We start from the raw sequence: 15,773 nt of genomic DNA on the forward strand, positions 1-15,773 counted from the left end.
TCAGCAATGACAAAATGGGTTGAGTTTTGAGGTCCTGTACGTGATGTCTTCTGAGCGAGTGCCGTCTTTGTAGTGGTGAAGAATTGAAGAAGTTGGTTGCAACGTATCATGCGGAACTCGTTTGAGACGAATATATAAAGACTACGAGGATCGCAATGGTTGGGAAGATTGCTCTTGGCACGATATTCAATATCAGCCTATCTTTACCCTGGATATATCACTTGTTTGCGTCGATAATATCTCGAAACACCATTGATGATAATGGATCGTGACGTTGAAAAGATATCAACAGACGAAGGAACTCTTAGCCCAGGGTCCAACGAAACAACCTTTTCACCCATTCGATTAGAAACACCACAAGTCACACGAACTCGCTCAAGAGCAACTAGCAACCTTTCTCGCTGCCAATCTCAAAATGGCTACAGCTGCAATCCTCACCAAGAGTCGGACGATGATAATCAGCTGGAAAAGGATCCCTTTGAAGTCGGTTGGGAAAACGGCGACAGTGATCCCTGGTGCCCGCGCAAGTTTGTCCAGGTGAAGAAGTGGATGATTGTTTTTATTGTTTCGTCTGCAAGTCTATGCGTGTAAGTACTATACTGTAGTCAGTGTGTATCTACTAAGTTACTGGTTAACTAAACTAAAGCGACAACCAGAACTGCCGCAAGTTCCATCTATACATCCACGTATGAGCAAATGGAAGTCGAGTTTGGCAACTCGCGAGAGATATCGATCCTTGGTCTGTCCACCTTTGTCCTAGGAATTGGCCTTGGACCCATGTTTCTCGGTCCCATGAGTGAATTCTATGGTCGAAGGCCCATTTACATTGTCTCTTGGTCTATGTACTTTATCTGTATCATTCCTCAGGCTGTGGCTCAGAACATCGAGACCATCATCGTCAGCCGTTTCCTCGATGGATTCTCAGGCAGCGCATTTCTCGCTGTTTCTGGTGGCACTGTTGGAGACCTCTTCACGGCTGACCAGATCCAGGCGCCAATGTTGATGTTCTCGATGGCACCCTTTGTCGGTCCCTCTATCGGACCTCTTATTGGAGGTTTCATCAATCATAATGCTGACTGGAGATGGACACATTGGACACTCCTGATATGGGCTGGTGTTTTGTGGATGGCAATCTTCATCTTGGTCCCTGAGACATATCGTAAGTTTTGACTTGACCAACATAGTGGCTGGTATCAACTGACATGGACTAGATCCCATTGTACTCAGGAACAAAGCAAGGCAAATTCGAAAGAAAACAGGCGACGAGAGATGGAAAGCTCGTACAGAAAAGACTCAAAAGTCAGCCATTGGCGCGATCGGATGATCTCTCCTACGCCCCTTTCAGCTTCTTATCTTCGAACCCATGTGTCTTAACCTGTGCATCTTCACAGCTATACTGCTTGGTATACTCTATCTATTCTTCGGAGCCTTTCCTCTTGTCTTTGGTAGACTCTACGGTTTCAACCTTTGGCAAGTCGGACTCTCCTTTCTCGGCATTCTCGTGGGCATGATAGCAGCAGCAGGACTCGACCCCGTGTGGCACCGCATCAGAAGTAGCCTTATACTCAAGCTAAGCTCAGAAACAGACATTCAGGGGATCAGCCAGCCCGAATTCAGACTCCCACCAGCGATCGTGGGGTCACTCATCGTACCTGTTGGCATCTTCATCTTCGGCTGGTCATGTTATCCGTGGGTGCACTGGATTGTACCCATTATTGGATCAGCCATCTTTGGAGCCGGGTAAGTCAAGTGATATCATCGTCATAAACAATTGGAAGGCCTCAAAGAGGCGCGATACGGGGAGAACCAGGGTTTGTGCTGTCATACCCAAGAGGCTTCTCTCAGTCGTGCAAGTGTCTTGAACACTGTGACTGAGACAGGAACCGAACTCGCGGGATCGCGCCCGCACATAGAGAAGCCAGACAAAAGCCATGTTGATCTTTGTCATCGCTTGGTAATGCCTCTTGAATCTCGTATCCCCTGAACTTGTGCCTCGAAGAGCTGCAGCTGACCGTTTGATCCTTATATAGAATCCTTCTTGTGTTTAGCGGAGTCTTTACATTTCTTGTAAGTTGCATCCTCTTCTTTCCCTGGTTGTATAGAGCCTGTGACAGACTCACCGTACGTTTCACTGCTCTTTGCATGGGTTGGTATATCAACTAGTGTCATGACAAGACAGGACAGGACTATGTTGTGCTTGTGCCATATTCGAGTAATGCTGACCCTGGACAAAATAGGTTGATGCGTATCCGCAGTACGCTGCGAGTGCCTTGGCTGCGAATGCCTTTGTGCGTTGTGCCTTTGCTGGTAAGTAGCTGGCATACTACTCTCCCTTCTCATTCCGTGCTGTTAGTTACTGTAGCAGACTATCTCTACAGGTGATTGCATGATATGGCTTGGATTTCAGGGCTGATTTCATGTTTTACAGCTGCCTTTCCGCTATTTGGCAACCAGATGTATAAGAAACTCAACAATCACTGGGCATCGACCCTATTGGCATTTCTAACGGTCTTCATGATGCCCTTCCCCTATCTTTTCTTCCGTTACGGTAAGAGGATCAGGGCCAGTAGTCGATTTGCCACTTCCTGAGAACAATGTGACTTTGATGATTGTGTCTGCAGCTTCGAGTGATGGCTTCATCCGTGTTCCCGCACCAATGGATAGCCACTGAGAGACCATATATACAGAATACAGAAATGGAAAGAATTTACAGGATCAACTTACACAGAAAGGTGTTTCTAGTCATTGAAAGGCGTTGATAGCAGATAAATGAGTGGCTTACTTGTTGATCACCGGTTGTACAGGAAACGCCAGTCTACGGTAGCCCTTATACATGGGTCTTGAAGGATCAAGCGTTATGTTTTTCTGAGTAAATTCTTAATGCAGAGAACTGTATGAAACTAATATGAGTTCTACGCTGGTAGAGATTCATGAGGAAAGGGAAATTTCGTATACTGGATAAGTTGATTGGGAACACCAGGCAAAGGCTCAGGGTGCCCTGCCGCTCAACTCTCCTAACCTAATAAAACCAAGATTCAGTTTAGTCTATGGGGTAGCAAGACCGATTTGCAAAGATCAACTCTACTCTAGTCTACCTACGCAGGGGCAAGTGTGGAGATAAGAGTAGTGGCACGTAGAAGAGTATTGATAACCAGACAGCTACAGTATCCTATAGCCAAATATAACAGGATGAGCTGATCACGTCCAATTGCTTAGCGATCAACTTCCTGAATAGGTCAGATCAACGCATCATACGTTTAAAACCTGACAGACTGCTGGCAAGGCCATGCTTGTCACAGTCTTAGATGTTTCTTTCAGCTGATAGCTTTAACACTGAACTTCGTCTACTGAGGCGCACGATGAACCAACCACAAGTTTGGTGTGAAGAACATATTCAAGACGGACAAGGGTGTCTCAGCCTCTTCAGGTTTTACAGAACAGGAACATACGAATGCAGGCCCCCATGATTCCTCGGCTATCGCAGCCTCGACTCCAGATTTTCGGCCAGCGGCATGGATCATGACATGTCCTCCAACCAGATGACACAGCGCATGCTTCTACCCGCTGAAGAAAGCAATAGCGGCCCAGCAGGAGAGGAAGGGATTTTCTAGGGGCTTTGGGTTTGGGTTTGGCTGTCATTGTCGTGCAGGTTGCAGCCGCAAAAGCAAAGAAAGAGGAGCAATATCCGTCCTAGAACTGGGATCTGCCGAGCAAGACAAATTAATGTGATGGCGGCCAACTGAATCACTTGGAATTGATATTGATCATCTGTCCACGCGGTTACTTACTGCTTGCTACAGGTCAAATGTTGCGATTCTATAAACATATCTTGGCATGATGCGAGATAGGATAGATTGCTCGGTCACCGAGGTGAAGCGTCGGTTAACGATCCCCGGGTATCTGGGATCCAATAAAGTACCCTGGATACCAAGTCCTACTGTAAAACATCAGACAGGCTAACAGGATTGAGAATATCTCGGCGGCCTTCCGTTTCCGCCTCCGCCTACCTTGGTAATTAACCCCACCTTTGACCTCCGGCATCCGGACTCGGCATAGGCCCGCGCTCCGGACGACCGACCGGGTACTTGAAAATGTTGGTGAAAGTTGAAGAAGATCTCTTAAAGTTACTGGAGTGGGCAATCGATTCAAGTTCAGCTGTTGATGCACAAAAGTATCATGCTAAAGACCTCTTACTGTTTCGGGTACCTTGCGCACATCGGCGGTCCCACACCGGCCTGTCGGTGACAGTCGCCGGGGCAGGGGTGCTTCGGTACCTCTCCAGCTCTCTTTAGCTGACTACTATATGTATGTATCAGTAAAACATCAACCGTCTCTCTGCTTCAGGGAAGGGCAAAGATTGTCTGGCAGCCCGAGACCCTTGTCACTGAAGAGGTACTATGTACGAATATCACTCTGACCAACACTGAAGATTTAGGATCTCCTTGTCCGCCTAAGCTAACTACATGTAAGGGTGGCTGAGAACACAACAATGAATGGATCAATGGATCAATGGAACGTTTTTGGCGGCTCAGCGGGACCTTGTTAGATGGAGCTGGATCGAGACTATTGCTTGTAGGGGCATAGCAAGTCCAAGGAGAATTACATATTCAGCTCCATTCTTTCTGACCGCTACAACGAGTATTGAGTCAGGATAACTAACTAATGAACCCCAACCTCATACAAGGAAGGGAGGGGGGGAAAAAAGATGAAAAATTCCATCTAATTTTGCGATGGACTTTCAAGTTACAAATAAGAAGCCATCGTCGGACCAATGGACAGCCTGGGATTTCCCCCCAGTCACTCCACTGTTTTACAGTAGTAGAACCCCGCAATCAAAAGTTTGACTTTGATTGGGCTCTTTATTTTGGTGACTTGATTAGGGACATGGACTCCCTAATCCTCGGCTTGTCGAGGCATAAACATCAAGGTACCTACATAGTACCTCTTACATTGCATTACAGTATATGGAAGTATCAGCCATGAATCCAATATTAGTCTATCAAATCCACTTGAACTGAACGAACGTAGGATATGTAAAATCTTTCATGATGATCAGTCTGTTGGGCGCATTGTTGTATGTAATAGTCCCCAAACTCAGTCAATTGACCACCGTTGATACCCTTGTCATGTAAGGTTGTATTGATTAGAATGTTTACTTGGAAATTGGGCAGACAATTACCCACCCTGTGTGAGGTTACGTGAAAGAGAGGACCTACCTTACATATCCATAGTTACGGTTATTGATTCATCCGCAAGGTCTCAGCTCACGAGATTGTAGCTATCCGTATCCGTAGACTGTCTACATTTGCACATGCATACTATGGCACGTACCTAGGTACATCTATCTGCCTTGGCTATCCTATACTGAGGAGTACAGGGTGCTAGAGGGAAATGGAACCTAGGTAAGATTTGACCATCTTCTGCAGGTATCTTGATAGGCACATTTGCAAACAAACATCCATTCTTTTCTAACTTACCATGTACCTATTCCCTGATCCAATCCACTTGGTTGCTTGCACCTGCACTACATGCTTGATTCCATATCAGGTACTTTTTCCCCTAGCATTGAAGTGTATCGAGTTCAGTTTCTACAGCATACATATATTACATAGTAGTAGATACCTATTGTACATATCCAGGTTGCATCAATTTCGTCCAGTACCTTAAAGCCTTTATGTGTGTTTGGTCGTTGAGCTGTTCTAGTGGCGCATCCATCAATTTTCACCAACCACCAAAAACCCCACAATTCTATTACTGGGGGCCAACCCGCTGTCGCCTGACCTGAGAGCTGTGCTGCCCTGTGCTATGTTGCAACAGTGACTGACTGGGTTCCATGGGTAGGTTCTCTCTATGGATTCTTACCTACTGATCTCGAATTGGACCAGTCATTGCTTATGACTTAGTCTGCGAATTGCCTCGTTCGACTTTACCCAATTCAATTATATCCTTTCTCTTCATCTTTACACTATCGCGATTCCATCTCTCTGTGCCGCGCTTCGCTTCGCATTCGTCTTGCCTACCTACCTACCTACTTCGCATGCCGCATCTTTGCACGACGCTACGTCTACCTCTGACTACACTTTCACCACAGCCTGCTTCTACTTCGACAGTCGCCGACGTTGTGTGAGCTGCTACCGTCACTGTAGTGCGCGTTGCTTCTCAGATTGGCTACTCCAGCTCTACTACTGGGTGCAGCCACTCCTCATGGCCCGCGGGTAGCTGCATCCATTTCTTTTCTCTTCGTCATCATCCGCTTCCTCACCCTGCAGTATCATACCTGTAGCTGTCGCTCTCTCCTCTCCCGTGTCGCCTCAGTCGCCCCTACGACTGTTCCATGTTGAACGATCATCGATCCTATATCGACCCTCGAATCGTATTTCTGCCTCGGTCACATCCTCCGCCTCCGCCGGTGACGACCAGCAATACTCGCAGCCTCACGACCTCCTACAACTCACGGTACTATTAATTGCTTATACGTTGCACGAGAACGCCTCTTTGCGTATCATATCTAAGCAGATTATTGGCTTTATTCGAATACGCCCCATACAGTATACGAGCTTGACCGATCACTGTCGGTCCCCTCATTAGCTAAGACTTGATACTCCAGACACGGCTGCATACAGCCCTCTGGCCTCGTTTGCGCCCAACGCCATAGTCCTACCGCATCCATACCGTACATCCAAGACTGTTCCTAATCTTACATACGCCATCTTCGCAGTACGCATCGGCGAACGGGTAAAGAGATCAGGAGAAGGGTTCTGTTGCGCGTTCCCGCGCCACCGTGGGGGTTATTGTCTGCGAATAATACATATCGCGGATTTCATTCGACGACGTACCTGTCCCTGCTTGCTTGTACTACTGAGTCTTGGATAAGTGTGGTTCCGCAAAGGTGCCTGAGAGGAGGACAAGGAGACAGAAACAGAAAAAGGTTTCTGGGATTCGGAACCTGCATTTCCGGACTGTTTTGTGCGCGCCAACCTAAACAAAGTCTCGGGCTCGACCAAGCTGAGAGGAGGATACTGCAGCCGTCCCATTACCTTGCGTCGGTCTCCAGGCGTTGTATATAAAACCTAAGACACCATGCCGCACGAGATGGAGGAGAATGGTGCTGAGGTCTCAGATGTTATGTCTGAGAACGAGGACGAGACGGAAACTTTTATTAAAGACGACGACGAAAAGATGGCAGACCAGGGCACTACCGAGGTCAAGAAGAAGTACGACCCTAAGGATCCCCTACGCCCGAGAAGGAAGAAGGCTCGGAGAGCGTGCTTTGCTTGTCAGAGAGCTCACTTGACTTGTGGTAAGTCTCCTTTGCAGAGGCCATGCTAGCGGTCTGCTGGCATGCGCCAGTGATTATCACGCGACATCTTGTTTCTCAGTGTGAAGCTCGGCCCTTGACTCACTTTACTGGTTGCCAGCATTTTGCTGGCGAACTGTTTGTGCACCTCCCAAAATCCACTGCTGTGGAAAGATCATCATTGAGATCATCGTGTTTGAAGGTCAAGAAAAAGGTTTCGAACTGACCTCTTTCTAGGAGATGAGAGACCATGCCAGAGATGCATCAAGCGAGGTCTCGCCGATGCATGCCAAGATGGTGTTCGAAAGAAGGCCAAATACCTTCATGATGCTCCCCCAGAAGCTCTTCGACCTGTTCTTGGTCCCAACTACAACCCCAATCCTAATCCCAGTCCTGCGCCTCCAAGACCAAATGCACAACGTCAAAATTCGAATGCGAGCCAGTCGGATAACTTATCCGCGACCGGGAGCAACTTCTTTTCACAGGCAAGCACAACGACTCTGCCAGTCTATTCAACCGGGGCGCAAACTCCTGTGGGCCTAGATAGCCTGCCTTTTAACCCTCAGGCGTCCCCAACATCTTTCCAAGCTCCAATTGCCAACGCGCATGCCCCTATGAACAACATATTGCCCACTGGAAACATGGACTTCAACGCCCTGTTCGACCCTAGCAATCCTGCCCTTTACAATTTTGATCTTGAAGGTCTCAATTTTGGTAGTCAGTACGCAGGTTGGGAATTCGGTATCCTTAACAAGATGGCTCTGGGAGCCGAGACACCTCCGCGGGAGAACTCAATGTCACAAACCCCAACAACTGAGGCTACTTATGCAGCTCTCTTCGGAAACACAAATGGCAATGGCAATGGTTTTGATCATCCCATGTTAGGTGCCGACTTTTCGAGTATGGACCAGAACAACCAGCCTCTATATGCACAAGGAAACCTCCAGCACGGACTGCCACATGCTTATGCTATTGCAGCTGGGCCTACAAGTCTTGCCAGCCCCAGTACAGATGCCACCGCCAGTCCCCATTCAGTTGCGGGTATGGATGGCTCACCTAACCACAATTTTGCTGGGATCCCTAATGTTCCTGGCGCGCAGCGACACAGGCCGAAGACTACCAAAGCGCCCCCTAAGTCCTATCTCGGCAAGCGACAACGAGATTCTGCCGCTATCTATGAGAGTGTCAAGGAGCCCTATCCTTACACGACTGGTTTCCACAATATGGTGGCTGTTTTACGGAACCGCCTGCCTGGTAACAAGCTATTAAGAATTGCGAAGGCACTTGGAGAGATCCGACCATCGTTCATATCATGTACCAAAGACCTGACCCGACAGGATCTCATCTTCATGGAAAAGTGCTTCCAGAGAACATTGGTCGAGTACGATGACTTTCTGCAACATTGCTGCGCCCCAACGATTGTGTGTCGAAGATCAGGCGAGGTTGCTGCTGTCAATAAAGAGTTCATTGCGCTAACAGGGTGGACAAAAGAGGTGCTACTTGGAAAAGAGCCAAACCTCAATATCAACACCTACAGCGGCCGCTCAACTAATGGGTCTAATACGCCAGACAACAACGCGCAAGGAGACATGCCCACGCCCCGTCCCCAAAAGGCCACTCTCGACAATAGCAGTGGACGCCCCCAGCCTGTGTTCTTAGGCGAGCTTCTTGATGACGACAGCGTCGTCGAATTTTACCAAGACTTTGCGGAACTAGCTTTTGAAGATAGCCGTGGTAAGGTGCAAAGAAGCTGCAGACTCAACAAGTACCGGTCATCGCAAAACCTGGACATGAAGCCAGAACATGGTGTCCAGAAAGACGTACAGCCAGGCATTCTTAGCAGCCGAGTTACGCGCATCGACAGCGAGCACGGTATCTCGAGGATTGAGAGGGATGGCAAGGTCGAATGTACCTACTGCTGGACCATCAAACGAGACGTATTTGACATTCCCATGATGATCATTATGAACGTAAGTCACACGACGATGTTTTCGGCATGTGCTTTAGGCTAATTTTTATGACAGTTCCTACCACGATATCTACCAGACCAAGGGCCCCAGCAACTGGCAGTTTAGTCGGTTATGACTAGGGGCGAAACTTGAAATACGTTGATTCCCTCTTTCTTGTTTATGTCTTTTGACGAATGCGAGACGTTTTCTAGCCCTCGAGGGAGGGGCCAATAAACCAGGCAGAGAAGAAAAGACTGGAGTTTGTGCTTTTGTTAGAGGATTGGCCATGTGCTAAATCACGGCTGAATAAGACCGGTGCTCTTCAATCAGGAAGATGGGGGTTTCAAATGATACCCAAGTAGTTTCTAAGAGACGGAAAACTTGAAATAAACAATACGTCAAGCCAGAATTCTCTCTTCTATGTTGCTGTTCTATCCCTAACTCCCAGTCACTTTTCTTTACCCTGTTTTGTCCCTTACGTATCGTATCATTCTGTGTTTAAGCATCACGAACGAGCCACTGAACATTCAAGCGGCCCCCTACGTCCTTGCCACTGATAACTCGGCCCTTCTCGGGGGCCCATGCCTCACGGGCAAGACTATTCTTTGCTACCTCGCAATCGAAGTTGATATCTTCGATGAGTGCCTCTAGACTTTTGTAGTCCTTCTCCTCACGGATGAAGCCGAGAATGAGCAGGCGCATGGGCACATCGTAAAAGTCTGAGGTGAACTTGTGTAGCACGTGAACCTCTGCACTGCGAACCTTGTTTTTGTAGAAGGGGTTGTAACCAATGGACATGACCATAGGGAAGATGTGGAAGGGAGGGTTGGCGGGAGCTTCAGTGGAGAGAAGAGCGTCCTCTGTACCACTTTGGGTAGCGACATTAGATGAGGCTGAAGAGGGGACATCGGGGTGCTCCGAAGGGAGAGCGAGAGAGGCGTAGCCAAAGTAGACACCTGAAGCGATTTCTGCGATCCAGGGGGTGAGTGCTTCGTCAACGGGAAGGTTGGCGGTAGGGATGCCAAGCTGAGCGAGGTTAGTAAGGTAGACGAGATAAGAAGGCGAGTGACGAGACTAAGGGAGTCTTACCTCTTTGGACCCGCGACCGAAACCTGAAATGACCTTGCCTTCCATGTGAAGAGGATACGGGGGTTCGGGTCCAGAGTCTGGGCCGACGACTGAAGGGCGAGAAGACATGATTGATAATGGGGTCACAGAAGTGATATACAAGAAAGAATGCTGTTCGATGGTGGTTGATTTTCAGTCAACTGAGAATGAGTTGAGTATTTCGGCTCGGAGACTATACTGGAGGGTGAATAGGGCCTCGGTAACTGAGTCTTTCTGAGTGGTTGTAAGACAAGGTGAGTCTTCAAGTGAGTGAGAAGTCGACGGCGATTAATTATTAAAGTGCGAGTGCAAGTGCAAGTGGGGGTGGAGTTGAGTTGATGATGAGATCCAATCCGACAAATGGTGGGGCGAATAGTCAGTCTACCTACGGCGGGGAGTCGATGCCGAAGTGCGAAGGTCGGGGGGATATGAGACCTTTGCTTACCTACCTTAGTACTTCTTCTACTTTAATGTCACACAGTCGATGTTTTAGGCTTCATCGGATTATTGGATGATTAACAGAAAAGTACAAATAGTTGATGATAAGCTGTTCTGGAACCGAGGAGTTCTTAGCAAGCCGTTTATGAGATGACGCTGGAAAGTGAGAGATCTATTTGGAAACAGGACTGTATCAGGATATTAAACTTGCACTATTAACACCAGGATATCTCTGAAAGAATGCAGCGTTCAGGAACAAGTTAACATTTCCCATTCATCGACACTATACCGGATGCTCTCGAAACTGTACGACACGAAAGCAGCTCAATAACAATATTTCGGATTAACATTAAGCGAATATGCGCCATAAGATACAGAGTGACTGCAGTACAGTCCATTTAACTCTTGTTTGACAGCCATCATGGTTGCTCGTTTCCCTTAAAGGGAACCGAATAAAAGCCTTGCAACGTCATACCCTTATATCTTCTATGCGGTTGCTTCCGTCTTGGTCCCCGCAACTGTGGTCTGAGCACCCGGCCACTCAGTCCTGCCCAGCTTGATGATATCGCTTCCCTCGAGAATCCAGTACTTGCTTGGGGCCTTGCCCTCCTTTGCCAATTGCGCAGCTCTAATAGCCGCCTTGGCAATGACATCGGCGTCCTGGCCGATGCTATCTCTGAAACCAGAACTTAGGCTTCCAAGACCATTGATTGCGCTCTGAGCTATGCCCTCAGCAAGACGGCTCGTCTCCCTCGCGCCCATGATCATGCCTGGCTTGAGAATCACTGCCTGCTCAAAGTCCATCTCCTTGATTGCGTCTTCGACCCCATTCTTCATCTTTCCGTAAGGTGAAGAGGCTCCGATGAAGGAGCGTGTACCTGCGCTTGAGATGAAGACGAATGTCGACACACCTGCGGCCTTGGATGCCTTTGCAAGTTCAATGTTCAAGTCATGGTCGATCTTCCACTGATTTTGGATTCCTCCTGCCGCCGCCCGAGTAGTGCCGAGGGCAGAGTAAACGATAGAGGGCTTGGGAGAGAGACCAGTGAGTAGGTCTGCCCACTTGGTGGTGTCACTGTCGACTACCGCATTGAGCAGTGATGATGTTGCCTTGGGAGCGCGTCGAGTGATTGTGTGCACAGGGCTGTAAATATCAGAAGCAAGTAGAATCGAGAGAATGTTTGAGCCGACAAGGCCCGTAGAGCCGATGATAGCAGCTGATGAAGACATTGTATAAGGGTGTTGTTTGGCAGGGTATCAGGAACAGTCAGGGTATCAAGGCAAAGACTTTGTAAAATTGAGGTGGAAGGTTTCAGTTAATGGGGTATCAAAATGGGGAGATGTAAGTAACGTCCAGGGATCAACGTCAAAAAGCTTGACAGTAAGTGAGTGACGCCATGGCCCAAGCGGCAGGGACTAAATTGCCCAACCATGTGACGAAGCAACCGCAAGTGTTAAGAGTGTTCCGTAAACTCAATTGATGGTCAAACCCATGAAGCCGAGTTGTGTAAGTGAAGTTGTCAGCATCCATCAATTGATGTAGGCAGTTGGATGTGACGGGACCATCCCGGATCTCTTACAGTATTGCAGTGCCTATCAGCACCTAATCGTACCTACAGCACCTGCACAACTGTGGCTCAGGCAGGACAACAGGGGTCCAAGGTACTTACTCCATAAATTATTGACCAGGCACCCCACGACTTTGACTTGCGACGTCGTTTCTCTGCCTGCGTACCTACCTACCTAGGTGTCTGTCTTACTGGTACCTGTTCAACGACAACATCCTGTCGCCTACCCAAGGCCCATCTCGTATACTCCCAAGATCGACTTTACCAAACATCTCAAGGCGTTCTTTCATCAAACATCATCTTAAATAATACAAAGACTACTCAGAATGGCTACTCAATACGAAGGTAACACCACTAAACCCCTCCTCAAACCTTCCATCCCTACACTCAGTAGCTAACAGTTTCCGCTCAACAGTCGAACACAATGTCAAGTTCACCGAAGCCCGTCGCTCAGGCCGTCGCGTAGACATGGCATCCTTCTTTTCGCTCCTTGATCAGATCGCCGAGCCCTCGGGCGCCCAGACCCCTCATCACAACCCTCACGCAACGCCCACCCCCGTTGACACAGCCGCTCTCTTTCGCCTGCTCCAAGAACAGCTGCACCAACTTCAAACGACCGCCCCAACAGAAGACAACCGCGAGTTTCTCCAGTCCCTCATCACGAACCTCGAGGACGACATTAACGACCCTCCGACTCGACTGGCAGGTGTGTCACAAGAATTCCTCGACTCGCTCGATCGCGTAAACCGCAAGACGCTCAAGAAAGACGACGACTGCGCCATCTGCAAGGTTCCTTACCTGGAAGACGAATACTGTCTTGTTGTTGAACTGCCGTGCCAGGGTGGTCATCAATTCGATCTCGAGTGCGTTGGACCTTGGTTGCGAAGTAAAGGAACATGCCCCGTATGTCGTCACGACCTAGTAGAGAAGAAGGCTCCCGTTGTGCAGGATGATAGCGAGGAGGAGGATGGCGACATGATGTATGCCTAAAGAGCGGCTTGTCAATAACATTGTGCATAGTCTGGCGTTCGGAGTCTGAGCCACTGTGGATTTGGCTTTCTCAGGAGATGCTGAATAGGAATACGATGAATATGAAGTCATCTAGACATGAGGGGATGTCTAGCTTGACCCTTTCCCGTCCGACATATGGGGATCTTATCGTCTGAGTCATCTACACTATCATACCATGTCACACGATACAAGTTCTCCCTTTCCCCCGGATGAACATTCCTTACATGGCTTGAAGGATCGCCTGGTATAATCACGGTTGGATTCTTCTCCACGCTGTCCCGCGAGCTTACCGCTCCCACCGTTGCTATATTCTGCAATAACTAAAGAGCAGGCTAGCAAAAGGACTATCCAAGATAAGGACTTTCTCTCCCGTAAAGGGAAATAGTAGTGCCTAGAGCGAGATTGTAGCTTGAAGCAACGATGATACTCTCCACATCGCCATTCCATCGCATTGCGCATGCATGCTATCTATTGTACCGGGATGTTTACTCCGAAGCTACCTGTGCAATCGGCTACAGACCTGTGAGAACCGCCAAGCGTAAGTGCTCTGTTATGAACCGAGATTGGCAGAAGCAACTCAGGCGGATCAGTCAGTAGGTCTGGCAAGTTACTACAATACAATAACAATACAGCAAGAAGTGGACGCCTACCAAGGTCGGGCCGTGGGGCGGTGTCTGAAGAAGCTTTTTCAGGGAATGCCGACAACTCGGATATGTGGGGCCGGTCAGGTCGGAGCTCCGGCGATAGCTAAAATGACAACACCAGACTTTCCAGTGGAAGGGAAGGACAACCGTAGGTAAGGCGGAGCAACTACCTTTGGCAATGGAACGAGTCTTTCGATGATCGTTCAGCCACTTGTTCTCCACTGGCTGATACATCTTTGCAAGCCATGCCAGTGAGTTGTAAGTTACATTCATGTCCACTTGACGTTAGTAGGGTTGTGTCAGCTCAATTCTCACAAGTCCAGTCCGCCATTGATCGAGTTGTATCTTTCGTCAATTATGCAAGTAGTCGTCCTTCTGCTCCCGCCTAGGCAAATCCATCACTTGAATACAATGCGCAATCCAGTACCGTACTAAGCCTTAACACAATCCCTTTCTCTTACTTGGCCTTGGGCAAATCACCCTTCTTCGGCGCACTTCCACCTTGACTGGATCCTCCCTTTGAAATCTCCTCTCCAGCGCCCTTGGTCTTGATAGTCTTTTCATCACCCATAGGCTTGCTGATTTCCTGGTTCGCACCGCTTGCGTTCAAGGCATCCTCCCCCTCACGGCCCTTAGACTTGGTCTTCTTCCTGGTCTTCTCAGCCGCCTCTTCGGGCCGCGTTGAGTTCGGGTCAAAGGCGATATCGGCGTGCTCAGAGGCCATCTGCTCGTCGGTTCCAGACTTTGAGTTTTCATTTGCTACGGGGCGGAGAGATTCGCGGTCCTGGTCATGCTTGTAGGGCATCTGCATGCGTGTTGTTGTGTGGAGGGGACGGATGGTGGTTGCGCTTGTGCGCATGATGGTGCGGAAGAGAGACATGATGGCGGAGGATGAGTGATTGGGAGTAGAGTGGAAGTAAGAGAACAATTGAAAATCCGAGATATGTTTTTGTTGATTGGAGTTCTTGTTGTCAATTGAGTAGTGCAATTGGCAAGTTTGGAAGCTTCCTGAGCTCCTCTTGCTCGTAATGATGTTATTTGACCTACGTCATCGACCATCATCTTTTATGCGATCATAATCGTCATTATTCTGCAGGTGATTGTGCCTACCCTAAACCATCACAACGACATCTTGTGGCATCAATCGTGAAAGAACAGTGAAGTCACCGGTTTTTCGTTATCGAATACAACTGTCATCAGAAGCAAATCGCTGCTGGTAAGTGACTTCATACAGTACAGTGATCGGCTTGTTGTTGGTGCGGTTGAAAGAATGCGGAGCGACCTCCGAAAACTGGTGATAGGCTTCAAAACGAGACAAAACTCATTGTGGGAGTAGGTATCATAACACCGATGAGTTGGAACTGGAATCGAGACTGCACAGAACCAGTTAAACAGATTCTAAGATATCTACCTATCCGATCCTAGCTTGAGCCTGTTTCGTATCTCCTCCATTTACAGGCATTCGACTCAGGCACTCGACTCAGGTACTCGAGTGTCTTGGCAGTTAGAAACTCTAGACCGCAAAACGTACGACAATGATGAAAACAACAGCATCGTGCATGCATACTAGGGAGTAATTGATAGAGGAAAGAGCATCAAAGCGAAGCCGACGGGGCAGTTTTGTGCCTGGGATCACGATGTTTAGGTACATGCAGTATAAGACTACCTACCCAGAAAACCTTAACAACATGGAATAAAGCGAACTCTCTCTCTCAGGCTCTCTTTCTCGCTCTTACTGCCCCCCCCCCCCCCCCCCCCC

General features: G+C 48.5%; 6 protein-coding genes across 6 annotated transcripts; 3 read left to right on the top strand and 3 right to left on the bottom strand.

The window, feature by feature from the left end:
• Nucleotides 1-261: 261 nt before the first annotated feature.
• On the top strand, nt 262-2,671 carry FIESC28_11468 (uncharacterized protein; the record flags this gene model as incomplete). The annotated part of the gene is made up of 8 exons (XM_031165591.1): nt 262-587; nt 657-1,159; nt 1,212-1,280; nt 1,392-1,740; nt 2,031-2,067; nt 2,238-2,307; nt 2,429-2,548; nt 2,622-2,671. 8 exons carry the CDS (start codon nt 262-264, stop codon nt 2,669-2,671), a joined length of 1,524 nt encoding a protein of 507 aa, XP_031010361.1.
• Nucleotides 2,672-7,080: 4,409 nt separating this feature from the next.
• Nucleotides 7,081-9,372, top strand: FIESC28_11469 (uncharacterized protein; the record flags this gene model as incomplete). Its single annotated transcript, XM_031165592.1, has 3 exons — nt 7,081-7,300; nt 7,535-9,267; nt 9,322-9,372. The coding sequence occupies 3 exons, from the start codon at nt 7,081-7,083 to the stop codon at nt 9,370-9,372; spliced, it is 2,004 nt and encodes a 667-aa protein (XP_031010362.1).
• Nucleotides 9,373-9,744: 372 nt separating this feature from the next.
• Nucleotides 9,745-10,443, bottom strand: FIESC28_11470 (uncharacterized protein; the record flags this gene model as incomplete). Its single annotated transcript, XM_031165593.1, has 2 exons — nt 9,745-10,272; nt 10,336-10,443. 2 exons carry the CDS (start codon nt 10,441-10,443, stop codon nt 9,745-9,747), a joined length of 636 nt encoding a protein of 211 aa, XP_031010363.1.
• An 834-nt stretch (nt 10,444-11,277) lies between these two features.
• On the bottom strand, nt 11,278-12,021 carry FIESC28_11471 (uncharacterized protein; the record flags this gene model as incomplete). The annotated part of the gene is made up of 1 exon (XM_031165594.1): nt 11,278-12,021. One exon carries the CDS (start codon nt 12,019-12,021, stop codon nt 11,278-11,280), a length of 744 nt encoding a protein of 247 aa, XP_031010364.1.
• Nucleotides 12,022-12,685: 664 nt separating this feature from the next.
• On the top strand, nt 12,686-13,349 carry FIESC28_11472 (uncharacterized protein; the record flags this gene model as incomplete). Its single annotated transcript, XM_031165595.1, has 2 exons — nt 12,686-12,704; nt 12,775-13,349. The coding sequence occupies 2 exons, from the start codon at nt 12,686-12,688 to the stop codon at nt 13,347-13,349; spliced, it is 594 nt and encodes a 197-aa protein (XP_031010365.1).
• Nucleotides 13,350-14,471: 1,122 nt separating this feature from the next.
• Nucleotides 14,472-14,894, bottom strand: FIESC28_11473 (uncharacterized protein; the record flags this gene model as incomplete). The annotated part of the gene is made up of 1 exon (XM_031165596.1): nt 14,472-14,894. The coding sequence occupies one exon, from the start codon at nt 14,892-14,894 to the stop codon at nt 14,472-14,474; it is 423 nt and encodes a 140-aa protein (XP_031010366.1).
• Between the last annotated feature and the right edge of the window lie 879 nt (nt 14,895-15,773).

Source organism: Fusarium coffeatum (assembly GCF_003316985.1).
Source record: "Fusarium coffeatum strain FIESC_28 chromosome Unknown BRIP53273_contig_411, whole genome shotgun sequence".
Taxonomy (NCBI): Eukaryota; Fungi; Ascomycota; class Sordariomycetes; order Hypocreales; family Nectriaceae; genus Fusarium; species Fusarium coffeatum.